General features: G+C 44.9%; 1 protein-coding gene across 1 annotated transcript in view; it reads left to right on the top strand.

Annotated features, from left to right (window-relative positions):
* The window catches only part of LOC146869329 (2',3'-cyclic-nucleotide 3'-phosphodiesterase-like), a 244517-nt gene that overhangs the window by 64410 nt on the left and 158413 nt on the right, over positions 1 to 21694 (top strand). Inside the window, exon 3 of the mRNA XM_085650141.1 lies at positions 1088 to 1318. Within this exon, the coding sequence (XP_085506267.1) occupies positions 1088 to 1318 (231 nt within the window). The remainder of the gene's footprint in view (positions 1 to 1087; positions 1319 to 21694) is intronic.

Consider the following 21694-nt stretch of genomic DNA (forward strand, 5'->3'; position numbering starts at 1 on the left):
GAGCACAGCCCAACTGATGCTCATGACGGAACCGCTCCGTCATGAGCATCCAAGGGGTTAATATGTTGGGGAGAGAGTTATGGGTTATCCCCAAAACGTATCTCTTATAAACTCACTGTCTTGCTATGCCTGGTATCGTTTAGATGGACCTCAGACGTAAATGCCTTAGACATCACCAGCAGGGCCTACCAACTAGACCATGTCAACTTCTGTTTGCTACCCCTTCTTTACACAGAATGCAAGAGTTTGTGTAGAGAAATGCTTCTTGGAATATGAGAGAAGGACTGTGAGTATGAGAGGAAATACAGAACAATTGCTAATATCCTATAAATCGCCTCATAGAGCAGTTTCCTCCCCAACCATAGCAAGATGGATGAAGGAAGTAATGAAAGAAGCAGGTGTAGACATTACTATGCTTGGTGTACACTCCCTTAAGCCTACAAACCTCTCTTCCCAGGAGATATCCTCGGGGCTGCGGATTGGTCCATTAAAAGTATGTTTAAAAGTTGCTATTTTAGACCTGTTGCAAGCGCTATTGACAATGTATCAAATGCACTTTAAACTTGCATAATGCTAGCCTCTGTGTCATGCCATAAAATTGAGATTTTTCACAGCGTGGTGGGCAGAAAATCTGCATTTTATTGAAGACACGGAGGCTAAGATTATCTCTCCAGAAGTTTTCACTGATGAAGTTTTTTGTTTGAAAGTTATGGATCTTAGAAACTATCTTGTTCGCAACGCCAAAAAAGGGAGAACACTGCGTGCGGGGGAACTTTATAGCCTTTTAGAATGTTATTGAAGTGCTATATTCTTCGATTGTTGCTGCTGTGAGCTGGCAATAAAGGAGATTTGCATAATCTTAGCCCCTGTGTCTTTAATAAAATACAAATGTTCTGCCCACCAGGCTGTGAAAATTCCAAATTCTCTTTCAAATGTCATTTTTTGGATGTCTCTCACACAAACCCTTTGTGCAAGGTGATGACAATCACAATAGGCCGCCCCTCCACCCTCCTCCTGGACCCCCACTCTCAGGACGGCCTATAGGAAGCTTTATAAGATCTAACCAGCTTTTCTTTGCTTCTGACAGAACAAGCTAAGAACTGAGAAGAAGAAACTTGAATCTGAGATTGAAAAACTGCAGCGACTCCTGAAAGAAAATGAGCAAACCCTGCACGGGAGACTGGAGGAGATGGAGAAGAAAATTACCATGGTAGAAAATGCAAATATCACCAGACTGTCCAATCAAATCACCTCTCTCAATGCTCTGATAACGGAGATAGAAAAGAAGTGTGAGGCGCCGGCGTGGGAACTCCTGAAGGTGAGATGCTGTTTGGGAAATACAACAAAAGGAAGTGAAATATTCATATTTTGTGTGCAGTATTAAATGTATGAGTGGAACACACATGAGCTCCTGGCAGGGTCAATGCACAGTGACCGCATGCACTCTGACAGCCGCACACAATATACAGACATGGGCAAGTTACATTGTCCTACTTGATGCTGAGAGCCCAATTCAATGTACAAACAGTGGAATGTACAGTGACCTCTTACAGTGTCGTATACAAGTTAATGCAACACACCGAGCAATTCCAGTGACAATAACTATGATATGGAGACCAAGGAGCAAAATGTGAAAAAAGCTGGATAAAAATGTAAAGCATAATGTGAGCAAACATCTTAGAAATTTGGAAAGAAACCGAATTCTCCTTTTCTAAGAAGTTTGAAAACATTTCTGTTTTAAATTGATTACTTTTCTCCTGATGCAAGTGGCCACCTACTTTTGCGTGCACTGACCTCTTGTTAGGGTGAACAGCTATGTAACTAGGCATTTGGAATAGGTGATGGCTTGTTGCCCCAGATAAAGGTAGAGATTTCCACACAAAACTCTTTAGTTTGAAGAATAGTGACAATTTTATATTGTGAGTAACCCTTGATTATACTACAACAAAGTGTGCGAAATGAATGTCTGCAAATTGCTGCCAGGCAGCATTATCAATCAATCAATCAGGCGTTTGTTAAAGCGCTACTATTCACCTGTAAGGGTCTCAAGGCGCTAGGGGTGGGGGGGTTGCGTGCAGATTCCATTCCATCAAGGAGGGGGTCTGTCAGAGAGCCAGGTTTTGAGGTTTCTTGCGAAGATGGGGAGCGTTGTTGTCTGTCTGAGGTGGAGCGGAAGGGCGTTCCATGCTTTGGGCGCGAGGAAGGAGAAGGAGCGGCCTCCCGATCTGGTCTTTCTGGTGTGGCGGACCATGGCGTAGGAGAGCTGGGCTGATCGTAGGGTCCTTTGGGATGTATGGAAATTGAGTCGGCTGTTCAGGTATGCTGGTCCGGTGCCGTGGAGGGCCTTTTGTGTGTGGGTGAGTATCTTGAAGGTGATTCTCGACTCGACCGGGAGCCAGTGGAATGTGTGCAGGTGCTGGGAGATGTGGCCGTGTTTTGGCAGGTTGAGGACCAGTCTTGTGGCGGCGTTTTGGATGTTCTGTAGCTTGCGGGTGAGATTTTTGTTTATTCCGGCGTAGAGTGCGTTGCCGTAGTCGAGTCTGCTGGTGACCAGGGCGTGAGTGACGGTCTTTTGGTGTTCGAGGGGGATCCATTTGAAGGTCTTAAGAAGGAGGCGGAGGGTGAGGAAGCAGGAAGACAAGACAAAGTTGATCTTGCGGTCCATTTTGAGCTCGGAGTCCAGGATGATTCCCAGGTTGCGTGCATGGTCCGTGGGGGTTGGCGTATTTCCGAGGTCGGGGGCCACCATGTGTCGCTCCAGGCGTCGGGGTTTGAGCCCATGATGAGTACTTCCGTTTTTTTGGTGTTTAGTTGTAGGCAGCTGTTTTTCATCCATTTAGCGACGGCTTCCATGCCTTCTCGAAAGTTGCGTTAAAGCAAAGGGTAAACCCACAAATCACTGGGACCTGGGTAATTGAGCAGTATAAGGGAGAACGGGTCCCAGGATATACAGACTTATTAAAAGCTGACACACAAACAATCACAAAGAATACAAAAAGAATAATGACAAAGTGTAATTTAATCACACTTTGGCAAAGTACACATTTTCTAATAATTACAATAGACTTTGATCAAATAGTGCGGAGTGCCAAGGAAGGGAATGAGGAGATAGTGAATTGAGTGAGGTAAAAGGGGTAAGTGACATATAAATTGTATGAAACTGTCACAACTCAATTGCAAGGCCAAACAATTTCAAGCCATAACATCCAGATCAAATTCATTTGTTTGAATAATAGAGTTATTTACAAAAACCATGTACAAGCAAGAACACAGTGTAGAATGCACTGTTGAAAGTACTGGCGATGGAGTATTGTCGACGTTTCGACCCCTAGACATAGGTAGGTAAGTAGGCTCCTTACTAACGGGGTCTTCTTCAGGACAAAGACAGTGTGACAAGGGGAGTGGCACCTAAAAAATTAAAATAATTGTAAATAAATTTGGAATCCCAAACAGACGAAATCGAAGGGACTCGAAATGGGACAAGTGACTATATTTACCCAAATTGAAGGTGAACAAGTATTCAATTACTTCTTGGCGTCAAAAGGCGCAGGGGCTAAAAAGCTCCCGATGGGGGCAGAGTGAGTGACACCTAAAAAGAAATTATGAAGTGTCATAGTGGAGATCCATAAAACAAATATAGGATTCAAAATGGTTTAAGTTTGAAGAACTTACTTAATTGCCAATGTCGAAAAAGTCGGGGAAATTAATAGCTCCCGAATTAAAAGCCATGGCGCAATCTCAGTGGCGACAGTGAAATTAATCACAAAGGAATCCAGCCTCTAGAAATAAAGTAGAGGAGTAATAATACAAATATCTTAAAAACCCAAGCCTAAAGGAAGTACAGCTTAAGGGACAAGAAACCCAAACACTTCCACCAAAAAACATTGCTTTAAAATTTTTTAAGAGTGTGCTGTTGGTCGGCACATTCAAAAGGATGGCAACGGGGGTGGTAACGGCATACACAAGGTATATGGCCGACAAATTATTTTAAACATTGATAGGGGCGAGTGTGATGAATAACAAAACCAACCCCTATATGTATGGCATGTCAAAGGATGCAGAGTAAAGTGCTCTAAAAACCTGCCAAAGATAAAGTGCTACGGTACGAGCTGTCAGCCGGAAAAGTGAAATATATCTCGGCAGCTCTTCACTCAATAACAAAAGAGTGATGTGACCCTTACCGTTGGAGGTGGCGGCACCCACTATCCTCGTGGTTCGTAGGAAAATCAATGAAACAGCACTGTTTGAGCATTGAAATAGAGAGACGCTCCGCGTGACGTTGAACGCGGCGCAGACGCTAGATGCCTGCGGTCTGAAATGTATTGGAAGAAAGACAACGGGAGTTGTTTTCTTCGGGGTGATTCAGCAATAATCGTTGTTTAGTTAAACCAGGGGGAAGCAACATTATTGGCAAATGGATGATATAATAGCCACATAAATAGTTCTATATACATAATTACAACTTAGAGGGAACAATGTCAAATAGTTCGTTGAAACATTTAAACGAATAAACAACATAGATCTAGATTTTGAACATTATGCCGAAATAGATACATGGGTAAACAAGAATTCAGAATCAGTTAACATTGTTAAATGACCATCAATGTAAACAATAATCGACAGAGTATATATAAACATGTTTGACATGTATTTATAACCCATGAAAAGTCCCAAAGATAAAAAAAAGGGTCCTTAGTCAAATTCAGGAAACGTCAGTTGGTAATTAATTAACTGTAGATGGTAACAAAAATTACATATTGATGGATCTGAGGTCAAATAAATAGGTGTATACAATTAATTAATACATAAATCCAAAGAACACCCAAGCAGAACCATTATAGGATCATGTTTATCATCAAGTTAATTAGAAGCATAGAGAGGCCACCAGTAACCCAAGGTACCTAAATGTTTAAACTAGCTAACTGAGCATTGCTAGGATCTTGTTCATTTAAACCCATATTGATTGTGTCAAAGCGAATCATCCATTTACACTCCCTAACAGTAAGTATAGAGGATATGTCTCCTCCCCTTGGCCCCAGTCTAGTTTTTTCTAACACAATCCACTGCATTTGGTCTGGGCGATGTCCCACCTGTGTGTAATGTTCAACTAAGGGCGCACCAGTGACCTGGCATCTTATTCTGCTTTGGTGTTGCAATATTCTCACTTTTATCTTCTGCTGTGTTTGGCCAATATACAATTGGCCACATGGACAGAGGATCCCATAAATAACGTCAGTAGAATTACAGTTAGTATGGGAATCAAGTGTAACAACATGATGTTTATAGGCAAAGTTTCTAGATTGAATCGTTGTTGGGCATGCCTTGCATGTCCCACATTTGAAATGGCCTATAACAGGTGGTAAATTCCAAAGTGACTGGATGGTAGGTTCCACTGGGTCTTCAAGAAAGGAATGGACGACATGATCTTTAATACTCATTGCTTTTTTGAAGGAATGCATAGGTAGGGATGGTTGATCAATCTCAGTTGACACAAGGCTCCAGTGCTTATTGATTATCCTCTTTACTGCGTTGCTTCTGGTTGAGAAGGTTGTAACGCAAATCATTTTCTTATGGGCTGAGGCAGCAGGTTCTTTAGCCGTTAGTAAGGTTTCCCGTGGGTTGAACCACGCCCTCTTCTGGGCCCTTTTAACCAAACGCTTTGGGTATCCCCTTGAGATGAGTCTGGTGCTTAGGTCTTCAGACTCCGTTAAATAGTCAGATCTCTTCGTGCAATTTCTACGAATCCGTAAAAATTGTCCCACTGGAAGATTGTCTCTTAAGCCTCGGGGGTGGTAACTGCTGTATCTTAGAAGTGAATTCCGTTCAGTGGGTTTTCGGTACAGGGTCGTGCAAAGCTTCTCATCTTCACTGAAAATTTTTAGATCTCGGAATGGTATCTCCAGGGGATCAGACTGGATGGTAAACTGGATATCCTGATCACACTGGTTAAGCCATTCATGGAACATATTAAGTTGAGTTATATCGCAATTCCAGATCAATAATATATCGTCGATATATCTCTTCCATAGATCTACATTTTGAGAGAAGGGGTTGTTGTTAAGGACATAGCGCTGTTCAAAATTGTCCATATACAAGATCGCCAGATCTGGGTCAAAGGCAGCTCCCATCGCTACTCCTTTCTTTTGGATGTAATAATTGCCCTGAAAATAGAAAAAATTCTTCTTCATTGCAATAGTGAGAAGTGCTATAATGAAATCCGTAGGTACCCTCATTGGTGCTGGTCTGGAATTCAGAACTTCTCGCATCACATTGAAAGCTGGTTCCTGAGGGATGCTGGTATAGAGTGAGACGATATCACAGGTGACAAGTAATTGTTCCATGGAATTGAATGATTTTTGGTCGATGATGGTAATGACTTGCATGGTATCACGTAGGTAAGTCGTTGTTTTCTCAGCCATTGGTTTAAAAAAGAAATCTATATACTTACAGAGAGGTTCCAATAGTGAACCACACCCGGATACTATTGGACGGCCAGGTGGATGAAGCAAGTCTTTATGTATCTTTGGTAGGGTGTAGATGGTGGGTAGGCGTGGGTTCTTCTGGTTGAGGTAATCAAATTCCAATTTACTTAGAAAACCAGAGTCTAATGCCTCAAGAGTGATATGATGAATTTCCTCAGCCAGCTCCTTAGTGGGGTTAGACTTAAGTAAAGAATAGCTAACACCATCGTGAAGTTGCCTCATGATTTCAGATTTGTATGTCATAGTGTCCTGGACCACTATAGCCCCACCCTTATCAGCAGATTTGATTACAATGTCCTTGTTATTCTTGAGACTTTGAAGGGCCGCTTTCTCAACCTTGCTGGTATTGGGTATCGTATGTTTATAGGTTGATAATAGGGTGTTAACATCACTCAGAACCATGTACTCATACGCCAGGATTCTATTGCTCATTGCATGAGTGGGCGGTACGAACTTGGATGGAGGACGTAGTCCAGTAAAAGATTTAGAGGGAGTATCATCAGAGTTCTTAAAGAAATATCTGAGACGGATCTTGCGAAAGAAGCCATGAAGTTCTGTTTTAAGGTTGAAAGCATTAGGGTGGGCTGTAGGAACAAATGACAACCCTTTAGAAAGAACGGATTGCTCCTCTGTGTTCAAGGTGTATGTGGAAATGTTGACTACTGTATTGTTATTAGAATTCACCACCGGTACACTTTGCGTCTCGTGGAGATCTCCCCGTGGTTCTCTGATTGAAACCGGACCTGTTTGGGGATCGCACCCCTGCCTCTGTCCCAGTTCGTGCTCGCTGGATTCTGTTGGCCTCTCGGTGGTCCTCTTGGCCAGTTGCCTCGACCCCGTGGTGGTCTCCATTGGCCTTCCCCTAAAAAAGGAAGATATCCTTGAGGGGGATACCAGTTATCCCGATAGGTATAGTCGTAACCTGGGCCCTAAGCTTCCTGTTCGCTATCTGAGCTCACTGTGTTCTTGCTTGTACATGCTTGTACATGGTTTTTGTAAATAACTCTATTATTCAAACAATTGAATTTGATCTGGATGTTATGGCTTGAAATTGTTTGGCCTTGCAATTGAGTTGTGACAGTTTCATACAATTTATATGTCACTTACCCCTTTTACCTCACTCAATTCACTATCCCCTCATTCCCTTCCTTGGCACTCCGCACTATTTGATCAAAGTCTATTGTAATTATTAGAAAATGTGTACTTTGACAAAGTGTGATTAAATAACACTTTGTCATTATTCTTTTTGTATTCTTTGTGATTGTTTGTGTGTCAGCTTTTAATAAGTCTGTATATCCTGGGACCCGTTCTCCCTTATACTTCTCGAAAGTTGCATCTGGCGGTGTTATGCTTGTTGGATAGGGAGAGGATGAGTTCGGTGTCGTCTGCCTATGACACAATGTTGAGTCCGTAGGTTCTGACGATGGGGGCGAGTGGATCCATTTAGACGTTGAAGAGCATCGGGCTGAGGGAGGAGCCCTGGGGGACTCCGCAAGTGGTAGGTGTGGGGTCCGAGAGGAAAGGGGGGAGTCTGACCCGCTGCGTCCTGCCGGAGAGGAAGGAGCGGATCCAGTCGAGGGCCTTGTCCTGGATTCCTGCATTGTAGAGTCTGCGTATTAGGGTGCGGTGGTAGACTGTATCGAACGCCGCTGAGAGGTCGAGGAGGATGAGGGCTACTGTTTCTTCTTTGTCCAGTAGAGTGCGGATGTCGTCTGTTGCAGCGAGGAGGTCGGTTTCCGTACTGTGGTTTTTTCTGAAGCCGGATCGGGAGGAGTCGAGGATGTTGTGTTCTTCAATGAATGTGGCGAGTTGGCTGCTGATGGCTTTCTCAATGACTTTCGCTAGGAACGGGAGCAGGGAGATGGGTCTGTAGTTTTTGAGGTCGGTGGGGTCCGCTGAGGGTTTCTTTAGGAGTGGATTGACCTTGGTGTGTTTCCAGTCGTCAGGGAACGAGGCAGTCGCCAGGGAGCAGCTGATGGTGTGGCAGAGCATGGGTGCGATGGTGTCAGCGGCTCTGTTGAAGATGTGGTGGGGGCAGGAGTCCGTGGGGGCCCCTGAGTGGATTGTCTTCAGTGTGTTTTCGGTGGTGAGGGCTGTCCAGTTGTCAATCGCTGGTTTCCGGGTGTCCGGGGTGGTTGGTGAGGGTTCAGTGTGTTGGTTGTCTTTGTCGAAGTTGTCGTAGATGCTCTTTATTTTGTGGTGGAAAAAGGTGCTGAGTTTGTCGCAGATGTCTTGTGAGGGAGTGATGTCGTTAGACTCGGTGGTGGGTTGGGCAAACTCCTTCATGATGTTGAAGAGATCTTTGCTGTTGTGTGCATGAGTGGAGATTCTGTCTTCAATCGCTTTTTTCCTCGTTTCTTTGAGTTGATGGTGGGCGTTGGTGGTGTTTCTGAAGTTTTTGTGGGCTTCTGTGGATTTGGTGTTCCTCCAGGCCTTTTCGAGGCAGCGGCAAGTGCGTCTGGACTCTCGAAGTTCGGTGGTAAACATCTGGCTTTCTTGGCGTAGGTATTCTTGTTTTTCTTGAGGGGGGCTATGGTGTTGGTGCTGTCCGAGATTCATCTATGCTGGGTTCGGGCTGCGGTGTTGGGGTGGTCGTTTTCTGCAATGGTTGGGGTGGAGTTGTTGAGTGAGGAGGTGAGCTGGTCGTCTGTGATTTTGGTCCAGTTTCTTCATGGGAGCATGTGCTGGTGTGGATGGTGGGTGTTCTGAAGGTGAAGTGGACGCAACGATGGTCGGTCCATGGGAGTTCGGTGGTGTGGCTGAAGGTGATGGAGTTTCCTGTAGTGAAGAGGAGGTCGAGGGTGTGTCCTGCTGAGTGCGTGAGCTCGGTCATGATCTGGCAGAGTCCAATGTTGTGGAGGTTGTCCAGGAGGGATGTGGTGTTGGGGTCCAGTTGGTTTTCGAGGTGGAAGTTGAGGTCTTCCAGCAGGGTGTAGTTGGTGGATGCGATGGACTGCGGAGAGATAATGTCCGTGATGGATTTGGTGAAGGGTGTGCCGGGTCCAGGGGGGTGGTAGATGAGGGTTCCTTGGAGGGTGGCAGTGGGGCTGGCCAGTATCTTGAAGTGAAGGTGTTCCATCAGTTCTATGGGCTCGTCGGGGAGTGTGCTCAGGCGGAGGCTGGATTCGTCATTCAGCGGCGGGGAAAAGGTAAAGGGAGGAAATAAGGGGTAAAGAAAAAGGGAAAATAAGCAGAAATAAGGCACAAAAGAACAGAGATGCAGAAAAGTACAGAAAGGTGAAAGATAAAAGATGGTAGAAAAACAAGTGAAAACTAGTGAAAGAGCACGGATAAAGGAAAAGGGAAAATAAGCAGAAATAAGGCACAAACGAGCAGAGATGCAGAAAAGTGCAGAAAGGTGAAAGATAAGAGGGTAGAAAACGAGGGAAAATGAGTGAAAGAGCAGAGCGAGAGGAAGGAGACAGAGGTCCACTGGACCACCAGGGATGAGGCCCAGGGAAACCTGCGGGTGGAGGAGGGCCTCGATCACCAACATAGAGAGTGCAGGGGCAGACCGCACTTAATGGTGGAGCTGCGAGGGTGGGAGAGCAATTTCACTGACAATGAGTGCTCGCTTGTCCCCGCAGCGGGCGCCATTAAGTAGGGGTCGGGGAGGGCTGGAAAACTGGGAGGCGAGAGCGGGGAGGGGAACTGGATTGGGCCGGTCGCGCTGGGGGGGAGTGGCTGCGGGGGCAGCAGCAGCGGGGAAAAGGTAAAGGGAGGAAATAAGGGGTAAAGAAAAAGGGAATATAAGCAGAAATAAGGCACAAAAGAGCAGAGATGCAGAAAAGTGCAGAAAGGTGAAAGATAAAAGAGGGTAGAAAAGCGAGTGTAAACGAGTGAAAGAGCAGAGAGAGAGGAAGGAGACAGAGGTCCACTGGACCACCAGGGATGAGGAGCAGGGAAACCTGCGGGTGGAGGAGGGCCTCGATCAGCAACACTCGAGAGTGCAGGGGCAGGGGCAGGCAGGCCTCACTTAATGGTGGAGCTGCGAGGGTGGGAGAGCAATTTCACTGACAATGATTTAAAACTAGATTTTCTTGGCACCTTAAACGACAACCAAATTCCTCACCCATATGGCTTAGGGTGGGGTTAAAGGTGTAAACCTCCTTATCGTGGTCGTACGCTGTCGCTTTAACAATGATGCTCTGATCAAATATGTTGATTAGTTTACAGCCAAGAAGCTTCCTGAGAAGTAGCTCCATGTAGAGGGCATTAGATGAGGGTGACAGAGAACATCCAGGACATCCCTCGAATGGTGATAGAGAGCATCCCTCCAAGGGCAACAGAGAGAATCCCTCCAAGGGTGACAGGGAGCATCCCTCCAAGGGTGACAGAGAGCATAACTCCGAGGGTGAAAGGGAGCATCCCTCCGAGGGTGACAGAGAGCATCCCTCCGAGGGGGACAGAGAGCATCCCTCCGAGGGCGACAGAGAGTATCCCTTCCAGGGTGACACAGACCTCCAAGAGTGACAGGGAGCATCCCTCAGAGGGTGACAGAGAGCATCCCTACGAAGGTGACAGAGAGCATCCCTCCGAGGGCGACAGAGCCCTTCCAGGGTGACACAGACCTCCAAGGGTGACAGGGAGCATCCCTCAGAGGGTGACAGAGAGCATCCCTCCGAGGGCAACAGAGAGTATCCCTTCCAGGGTGACACAGACCTCCAAGGGTGACAGGGAGCATCCCTCCAAGGGTGACTGAGGGCATCCCTTTTAGGGAGACAAATCATCCCTTTTAGGGTGACAGAGAGCATCTCTCTGAGGACAAAAGAGAGTATCCCTCCGAGGGTGACAGAGAGAATCCTTTCCAGGGTAACAGTGAGCATCCTTTTTAGGGTGTCAGAAAGCATCCCTTTTAGGGTAACAGAGAGCATCTCTCTGAGGGCAAAAGAGAGTATCCCTTGCAGGGTAACGGAGAGCATCCCTTTGAGGGTGACTGAGAGCATCCCTCCCAGGGTAACAGATAGCATCCTTTTTAGGGTGACAGAGAGCATCCCTCCCAGGGTGACAGAAAGCATCCCTTTTAGGGTGACAGAGAACATATTTCTGAGGGAGACAGGGAGCATCCCTCCCAGGGTGACAGAGAGCATCCCTCAGAGGGAGACAGAGAGCATCCCTCTGAGGGCAACAGTGCATCCCTCTTAGGGTGACGGACAGCATCCCTCCGAGGGTGGCAGAGAGCATCCCACTGTGGTTCCACAGCCAGTTCTGGAACAGTGTAAGTTGAAGTAGTTCATAATGACCATGACCTGTCAATTTTGGTACAAACATGTAATTTACCAGGTAATCCAAACACATGCTCAAATGCCATTTCTGCTTCTAGGAAAATGATAGATAGTAAACATATGCTTCCCCGGGTGACAAATGTGGGAATCAAGCCCACCACCAATGTAGATAATGTTTGGCGTATAGTTATGTGTCAGTGTTGAGATATGAAATGGGACCAGTAAGACCTACAGTCCAAGGGAGGGTCATCCTTCTTACAAGAGAGGACTACTCTTGCCTCCTGCTAGATTGATGGACCCTGACCCATTGATATGACCTCGCGATTCATTTTAGGATGCTGTACCGTGACCTTTTGGAGTGACCTCTCTAGTAATTACAGGAAGATGACTCCCGAGATGTTAATGAACCTCTTGTGTCAGTCAAGGACGATGGCCCAAGACCTGTTGATGATCCTCAAAGGGTCCTATGCGTTTGGTTTATCTGATGATAGTGGTCCTGTGCTTGCTACCACCCACTAAGGCAGTAACTCCACTGACTTATAATTTCAATCGACCAGGCTTCTCCAACGAGTAGCTTGTGAGATACGGGTATCTCTCCAGATACCTGCAAGTGGCTCTCGTGTGCAGCCAGCCTACTAAATTAGACGTTTTTTTTGGTTGAATTAATATATGTTCACTAAAATTCTGAAACATGTATTTGAGATGAATATGTATTTAGTTTCAGAACTCATAAACTGATGTTTAGAGGAAAAATGGATTTACAAAATATATTTAAAGCTGTCATTTGAGTAATAAATCCTGCAGCTTTGGTGAGACGTATTATTAATATTATGACAATGGGCCGGGGGCATTGCACCTTTGGCCGTCATGTTTTACTCATGCAGCTTTGGAGAGAATTATTATTAATATTATTACCAAGGGCCAGGGGCATTGCACATATGGCTGGCATGTATTACTCATGCAGCTTTGGAGAGAAGTATTATTAATATTATTACCATGGGGCATTGCACCTTTGGCCATCATGTATTACTCATGCAGCTTTGGACAGACGTATTATTAATATTATTACCATGGGTCAGTTGCATTGCACATATGGCTGGCATGTATTACTCATGTAGCTTTGGAGAGACGTATTATTAATATTATTACCATGGGTCAGTTGCATTGCACATATGGCTGGCATGTATTACTCATGTAGCTTTGGAGAGAAGTATTATTAATATTATTACCATGGGTCATTGCACCTTTGGCCGTCATGTATTACTCATGCAGCTTTGGACAGACGTATTATTAATATTATTACCATGGTCGAGGGGAATCGCACCTGTGGCCGTCATGTATTACTCATGCAGCTTTGACTACCATGGGTCAGTTGCATTGCACCCGTGGCTGTCATGTATTACTCATGCAGCTTTGGAGAGACGTATTATTAATATTATTACAATGGGCCTGGGGCATTGCACCCATGGCTGGCATGTATTACTCATGCAGCTTTGGAGAGACATATTATTAATATTATTGCCAAGGGCTAGGGGCATTGAAACTATGGCTCACATGTATTACTCATGCAGCTTTGCAGAGACATATTATTAATATTATTGCCAAGGGCTAGGGGCATTGAAACTATGGCTGGCATGTATTAATCATGCAGCTTTGCAGAGACATATTATTAATATTATTACCAAGGGCCAGGGGCTTTGCAACTATGGCTATCCTGTATTACTCTTGCAGCTGTGGAGAGACGTATTATTAATATTATTACCATGGGTCGGGGGCATCGCACCCGTGGCTGTCATGTATTACTCATGCAGCTTTGGAGAGACGTATTATTAATATTATTACCATGGGCCGAGGCACTGCACCTATGGCCGTCATGTATTACTCATGCAGCCTCAGAGAGACGTATTATTAATATTATTACCTTGGGCCGTGGCCATTGCACCTATGGCTGTCATGTATTACTCATGCAGCTTTGGAGAGACGTATTATTAATATTATTACCAAGGGCCAGGGGCATTGAACCTATGGCTGGCATGTATTACTCATGCAGCTTTGCAGAGACGTATTATTAATATTATTTCCAAGGGCCACGGGCATTGCAACTATGGCTGTCATGTATTACTCATGCAGCTTTGGAGAGACGTAGTATTAATATTATTACCGAGGGCATTGCACCCGTGGCTGTCATATATTACTCATGCAGCTTTGGAGAGACGTATTATTAATATTATTACCATGGGTCGGGGGCCATTGCCCCTATGGCCGTTATGTATTACTCATGCAGCCTCGGAGAGATGTATTATTAATATTATTACCATGGCCCAGGGTCATTGCACCTGTGGCCGTCATGTATTACTCATGCAGCTTTGGAGAGACGTATTATTAATATTATTACCATGGGCCAGGGGCATTGCACCTGTGGCCGTCATGTATTATTATTATTATTACCAAGGGCCAGAAGCATTGCACCTGTGGCCGTCATGTATTACTCATGCAGCTTTGGAGCGACGTATTATTAATATTATTACCATGGGTCGGGGGCATTGCACCCGTGGCTGTCATGTATTACTCATGCAGCTTTGGAGAGACGTATTAATAATATTATTACCATGGGCCGGGGGCCATTGCCCCTATGGTCGTCATGTATTACTCATGCAGCCTCTGAGAGATGTATTATTAATATTCTTACCATGGGCCAGGGGCATTGCACCTGTGGCCGTCATGTATTACTCATGCAGGTTTGGAGAGACGTATTATTAATATTATTACCATGGGCCGGGGGCCATTGCCCCTATGGTCGTCATGTATTACTCATGCAGCCTCTGAGAGATGTATTATTAATATTATTACCATGGGCCAGGGGCATTGCACCTATGGATGTCATGTATTACTCATGGAGCCTTGGAGAGACGTATTATTAATATTATTACCGGGGGCCTGGGTCATTGCACCTGTGGCCGTCATATATTACTCATGCAGCTTTGCAGAGACGTATTATTAATAATATTTCCAAGGGCCACGGGCATTGCAACTATGGCTGTCATGTATTACTCATGCAGCTTTGGAGAGACGTAGTATTAATATTATTACCGGGGGCATTGCACACGTGGCTGTCATATATTACTCATGCAGCTTTGGAGAGACGTATTATTAATATTATTACCATGGGTCGGGGGCCATTGCCCCTATGGCCGTTATGTATTACTCATGCAGCCTCGGAGAGATGTATTATTAATATTATTACCATGGCCCAGGGTCATTGCACCTGTGGCCGTCATGTATTACTCATGCAGCTTTGGAGAGACGTATTATTAATATTATTACCATGGGCCAGGGGCATTGCACCTGTGGCCGTCATGTATTACTCATGCAGCTTTGGAGAGACGTATTAGTAATATTATTACCATGGGTTGGGGGCCATTGCCCCTATTGCCGTCATGTATTACTCATGCAGCCTCGGAGAGATGTATTATTATTATTATTACCATGGGCCAGGGGCATTGCAACTGTGACCGTCATGTATTACTCATGCAGCTTTGGAGAGACGTATTATTAATATTATTACGATGGGCGGGCCATTGCACCTATGGATGTCATGTATTACTCATGCAGCTTTGGAGAGACGTACTATTAATATTATTACCATGGGCCGGGAGCATTGCACCCGTGGCTGTCATGTATTACTCATGCAGCTTTGGAGCGACGTATTATTAACCCCTTCAGCGCGGCGCGGATTTCCGCGCCACGCTGAAGGTTCTGAGCGCGGGCGGGGCCATGACGGAACGGTTCCGTCATAAGCACAGCCCAACCGACGTGCATGACGGAACCGTTCCGTCATGCGCGTCGAAGGGGTTAATATTATTACCATGGGTCGGGGGCATTGCACCTATGGCTGTCATTTATTACTCTAGCAGCTTTGGAGAGACGTATTATTAATATTATTAGCATGGGTCAGTAGCATTGTACCCGTGGCTGTCATGTATTACTTATGCAGCTTTGGACAGACGCATTATTAATATTGTTACCATGGGTCGGGGGCATCGCACCCGTGGCTGTCATGTATTACTCATGCAGCTTTGGAGAGACGTATTATTAATATTATTACCATTAGCCGAGGGCATTGGACCTATGGATGTCATGTTTAACTCATGCAGCTTTGGAGAGACGTATTATTAATATTAGTACCATGAGCCGGGGGCATTGGACCTATGGATGTCATGTATTACTCATGCTGCCTCGGAGAGATGTAATATTAATATTATTACCATGGCCCAGGGTCATTGCACCTGTGGCCGTCATATATTACTCATGCAGTTTTGCAGAGACGTATTATTAATATTATTTCCAAGGGCCACGGGCATTGCAACTATGGCTGTCATGTATTACTCATGCAGCTTTGGAGAGACGTAGTATTAATATTATTACCGGGGGCATTGCACCCGTGGCTGTCATGTATTACTCATGCAGCTTTGGAGAGACGTATTATTAATATTATTACCGAGGCGAGAATTATCGAGTCCGCTGGCCCTGGTCCACGACCCTGCCGCGTCGGGAATTGAACCCTGGTCCCGGGCCGTCCTCTGCTTCTGGGTCTGCTGCCTCTAACCAGTGAGCCACACCACTTCATTACCAAGGGCCAGGACAGATGCATTATTAATATTGTTACCATGGGTCGGGGGCATCGCACCCGTGGCTGTCATGTATTACTCATGCAGCTTTGGAGAGACGTATTATTAATATTATTACCATGGGCCAGGGGCATTGCACCTATGGCCGTCATGTATTACTCATGCAGCTTTGGAGAGACGTAGTATTAATATTATTACCATGGGCCGGGGGCATTGCACCTATGTCCATCATGTATTACTCATGCAGCTTTGGAGAGATGTATTATTAATATACTTACCATGGGCCGAGGGGCATTGCACCTATGGCTGTCTTGTATTACTCATGCAGCTTTGGACAGATGTATTATTCATATTACTACCATGGTCCAGCGGGCATTGCACCTATGGCTGTCATGTATTATTAATATTATTACCATTAGCCGAGGGCATTGGCCCTATGGATGTCATGTATTACTTATGCAGCTTTGGAGAGGCGTATTATTAATATTATTACCATGGGCCAGGGGCATTACACCTGTGGCCGCCATGTATTACTCAAGCAGCTTTGCAGAGACGTTTTCCTAATATTATTTCCAAGGGCCACAGGCATTGGAACTATGGCTGTCACAAATTACTCATGCAGCTTTGGAGAGACGTAGTATTAATATTATTACCGGGGTTATTGCACCTATGGCTGTCATGTATTACTCATGCAGCTTTGGAGAGACGTAGTATTAATATTATTACCGGGGGCATTGCACCCGTGGCTGTCATATATTACTCATGCAGCTTTGGAGAGACGTATTATTAATATTATTACCAGGGGTCGGGGGCCATTGCCCCTATGGCCGTTATGTATTACTCATGCAGCCTCGGAGAGATGTAATATTAATATTATTACCATGGCCCAGGGTCATTGCATCTGTGGCCGTCATGTATTACTCATGCAGCTTTGGAGAGACGTATTATTAATATTATGACCATGGGCCGGGGGCATTGCACCTATGGCTGTCATGTATTACTCACGCAGCTTTGGAGAGGCGTATTATTAATATTATTACCATGGGCCGGGGGCATTGCACTTGTGGCTGGCATGTATTACTCATGCAGCTTTGCAGAGATGTTTTCTTAATATTATTTCCAAGGGCCACAGGCATTGGAACTATGGCTGTCATATATTACTCATGCAGCTTTGGAGAGACGTAGTATTAATTTTATTACCGGGGGCATTGCACCCGTGGCTATCATATATTACTCATGCAGCATTGGAGAGACGTATTATTAATATTATTACCATGGGTCGGGGGCCATTGCCCTATGGCCGTTATGTATTATTCATGCAGCCTCTTAGAGATGTAATATTAATATTATTACCATGGCCCAGGGTCATTGCACCTGTGGCCGTCATGTATTACTCATGCAGCTTTGGAGAGACGTATTATTAATATTATTACCATGGGCCGGGGGCATTGCACCTATGGCTGTCATGTATTACTCATGCAGCTTTGGAGAGGCGTAATATTAATATTATTACCAAGGGCCAGAAGCATTGCACCTATGGCTGTCATGTATTACTCATGCAGCTTTGAAGAGACGTATTATTAATATTATTACCTTGGGCCAGGGGCATTGCACCCGTGGGCGTCATGTATTACTCCTGCAGCTTTGGAGAGACGTATTATTAATATCATTACCATGGTCCAGAGACATTGCCCCCGTGGCCGTCATGTATTACACATGCAGCTTTGGAGCGACGTATTATTAATATTATTACCATGGGCCGGGGACATTGCACCTATGGCGATCATTTAATACTCATGCAGCTTTGGAGAGACATATTATTAATATTATTAACATGGGTCGGGGGCATCGCACCCGTGGCTGTCATGTATTACTGATGCAGCTTTGGACAGACGCATTATTAATATTGTTACCATGGGTCGGGGGCCATTGCCCCTATGGTCGTCATGTATTACTCATGCAGCCTCTGAGAGATGTATTATTAATATTATTACCATGGCCCAGGGTCATTGCACCTGTGGCCGTCATGTATTACTCATGCAGCTTTGGAGAGACGTATTATTAATATTATTCCCAAGGGCCAGGGGCATTGAACCTATGGCAGGCATGTATTACTCATGCAGCTTTGGAGCAACATATTATTAATATTATTACCAAGGGCCAGGGGCATTGAACCTATGGCTGGCATGCTTTACTCATGCAGCTTTGCAGAGACGTATTATTAATATTATTATCATGGGCCGGGAGCATTGCACCTATCGCTGTCATGTATTACTCATGCAGCTTTGAAGAGACTTATTATTAATATTATTACCTTGGGCCAGGGGCATTGCACCCGTGGCCATCATGTATTACTCATGCAGCCGTGGAGAGACGTATTATTAATATCATTACCATGGTCCAGAGACATTGCCCCAGTGGCCATCATGTATTACTCATGCAGCTTTGGAGCGACGTATTATTAATATTATTACCATGGGCCGGGGGCCATTGCACCTATGGATGTCATGTATTACTCATGGAGCCTTGAAGAGACGTATTATTAATATTATTACCGGGGCCAGGGTCATTGCACCTGTGGCCGACATATATTACTCATGCAGCTTTGGAGAGACCTATTATTAATATTATTACCAAGGGCCAGGGGCATTGAACCTATGGCAGGCATGTATTACTCATGCAGCTTTGGAGAGACGTATTATTAATATTATTACCATGGGTCGGGGCCATTGCCCCTATGGCCGTCATGTATTACTCATGCAGCTTTGGAGAGACGTATTATTAATATTATTACCTTGGGCCGGGAACATCGCACCCGTGGCTGTCATGTATTACTCATGCAGCCTCGGAGACATGTATTATTAATATTATTACCATGGGCCGGGAGCATTGCACCTATGGCTGTCATGTAGTACTCATGCAGCTTTGAAGAGACGTATTATTAATATTATTACCATGCGCCAGGGGCATTGCACCTGTGGCCATCATGTATTACTCATGCAGCTTTGGAGAGACGTATTATTAATATTATTACCATGGGTCAGTAGCATTGCACCCGTGGCTGTCATGTATTATTCATATTATTACCATGGGCCAGGGGCATTGCACCTGTGGCCGTCATGTATTACTCATGCAGCTTTGGAGAGACGTATTATTAATATTATTACCATGGGCCGGGAGCATTGCACCCATGGATGTCATATATTACTCATGCAGCTTTGGAGAGACGTATTATTAATATTATTACCATGGGCCAGGGGCATTGCACCCGTTGCCATCATGTATTACTCATGCAACTTTGGAGAGACGTATTATTAATATTATTACCATGGGCCGGGAGCATTGCACCCATGGATGTCATGTATTACTCATGCAGCTTTGGAGAGGCGTATTATTAATATTATTACCATGGGCCGGGGGCATTACATCAATGGCCGTCATGTATTACTCATGCAGCTTTGGAGAGACGTATTACTAATATTATTACCATGAGCTGGGGGCATTGCACCCATTGCTGGCATGTATTACTCATGCAGCTTTGAAGAGACGTATTATTAATATTATTACCATGCGCCAGGGGCATTGCACCTGTGGCCGTCATGTATTACTCATGCAGCTTTGGAGAGACGTATTATTAATATTATGACAATGGGCCAGGGGCATGGCACCTATGGCCGTCATGTATTACTCATGCAGCTTTGGAGAGACGTATTATTAATATTATTACCAAGGGCCAGAAGCATTGCACCTCTGGCCGTCATGTATTACTCATGCAGCTTTGAAGAGACGTATTATTAATATTATTACCATGGTCCAGGGACGTTGCCCCCGTGGCCGTCATGTATTACTCATGCAGCTTTGGAGAGACGTATTATTAATATTATTACCATGGGCCGGGAGCATTGCACCCGTGGCCATCATGTATTACTCATGCAACTTTGGAGAGACGTATTATTAATATTATTACCATGGGTCAGTAGCATTGCACTCGTGGCCGTCATGTATTACTCATGCAGCTCTGGAGAGACGTATTATTCATATTATTACCATGGGCCAGGGTCATTGCACCCGTGGCCATAATGTATTACTCATGCAGCTTTGGAGAGACGTATTATTAATATTATTACCATGGGCCGGGAGCATTTCACCCATGGATGTCATGTATTACTCATGCAGCTTTGGAGAGGCGTATTATTAATATTATTACCATGGGCCGGGAGCATTGCACCTATGGCTGTCATGTATTACTCATGCAGCTTTGGAGAGACGCATAATTAATATTATTACGATGGGCGGGCCATTGCACCTATGGATGTCATGTATTACTCTTGCAGCTTTGGAGAGACGTATTACTAATATTATTACCATGAGCTGGGGGCATTGCACCCATGGCTGGCATGTATTACTCATGCATCTTTGGAGAGACGTATTACTAATATTATTACCATGAGCTGGGGGCATTGCACCCATGGCTGGCATGTATTACTCATGCATCTTTGGAGAGACGTATTATTAATGTTATTACCATGGGCCAGGGGCATTGTACCCGTGGCTGTCATGTATTACTCATGCAGCTTTGGAGAAGCGTATTATTAATATTATTTCCAAGGGCCAGTGGCTTTGCAAGTATGGCTATCATGTATTACTCATGCAGCTTTGGAGAGACGTATTATTAATATTATTACCATGGGCCGGGGGCATTGCACCCATGGCTGGCATGTATTACTCATGCATCTTTGGAGAGACGTATTATTAATATTATTACCATGGGCCAGGGGCATTGTACCCGTGGCTGTCATGTATTACTCATGCAGCTTTGGAGAAGCGTATTATTAATATTATTACCAAGGGCCAGTGGCTTTGCAAGTATGGCTATCATGTATTACTCATGCAGCTTTGGAGAGACGTATTATTAATATTATTACCATGGGCCGGGGGCATTGCACCTATGGCTGTCATGTATTACTCATGCAGATTTGGAGAGACGTATTATTAATATTCTTACCATGGGCCGGGGGCATTGCACCCGTGGCTGTCATGTATTACTCATGCAGCTTTGGAGAGACGTATTATTAATATTATTACCATGTGTCGGGGGCTATTGCCCCTAGGGCCAGGTACATTGCAACTATGGCTGTCATGTATTACTCATGCAGCTTTGGAGAGACGTAGTATTAATATTATTACCATGGGCATTGCACCTATGGCTGTCATGTATTACTCATGCAGCTTTGGAGAGGCGTATTATTAATATTATTACCATGGGTCAGTGGCATTGTACCCGTGGCTGTCATGTATTACTTATGCATCTTTGGACAGACGCATTATTAATATGGTTACCGTGGGTCGGGGGCATCGC

Source organism: Triturus cristatus, chromosome 1_1 (assembly GCF_964204655.1).
Source record: "Triturus cristatus chromosome 1_1, aTriCri1.1, whole genome shotgun sequence".
NCBI lineage: Eukaryota > Metazoa > Chordata > Amphibia > Caudata > Salamandridae > Triturus > Triturus cristatus.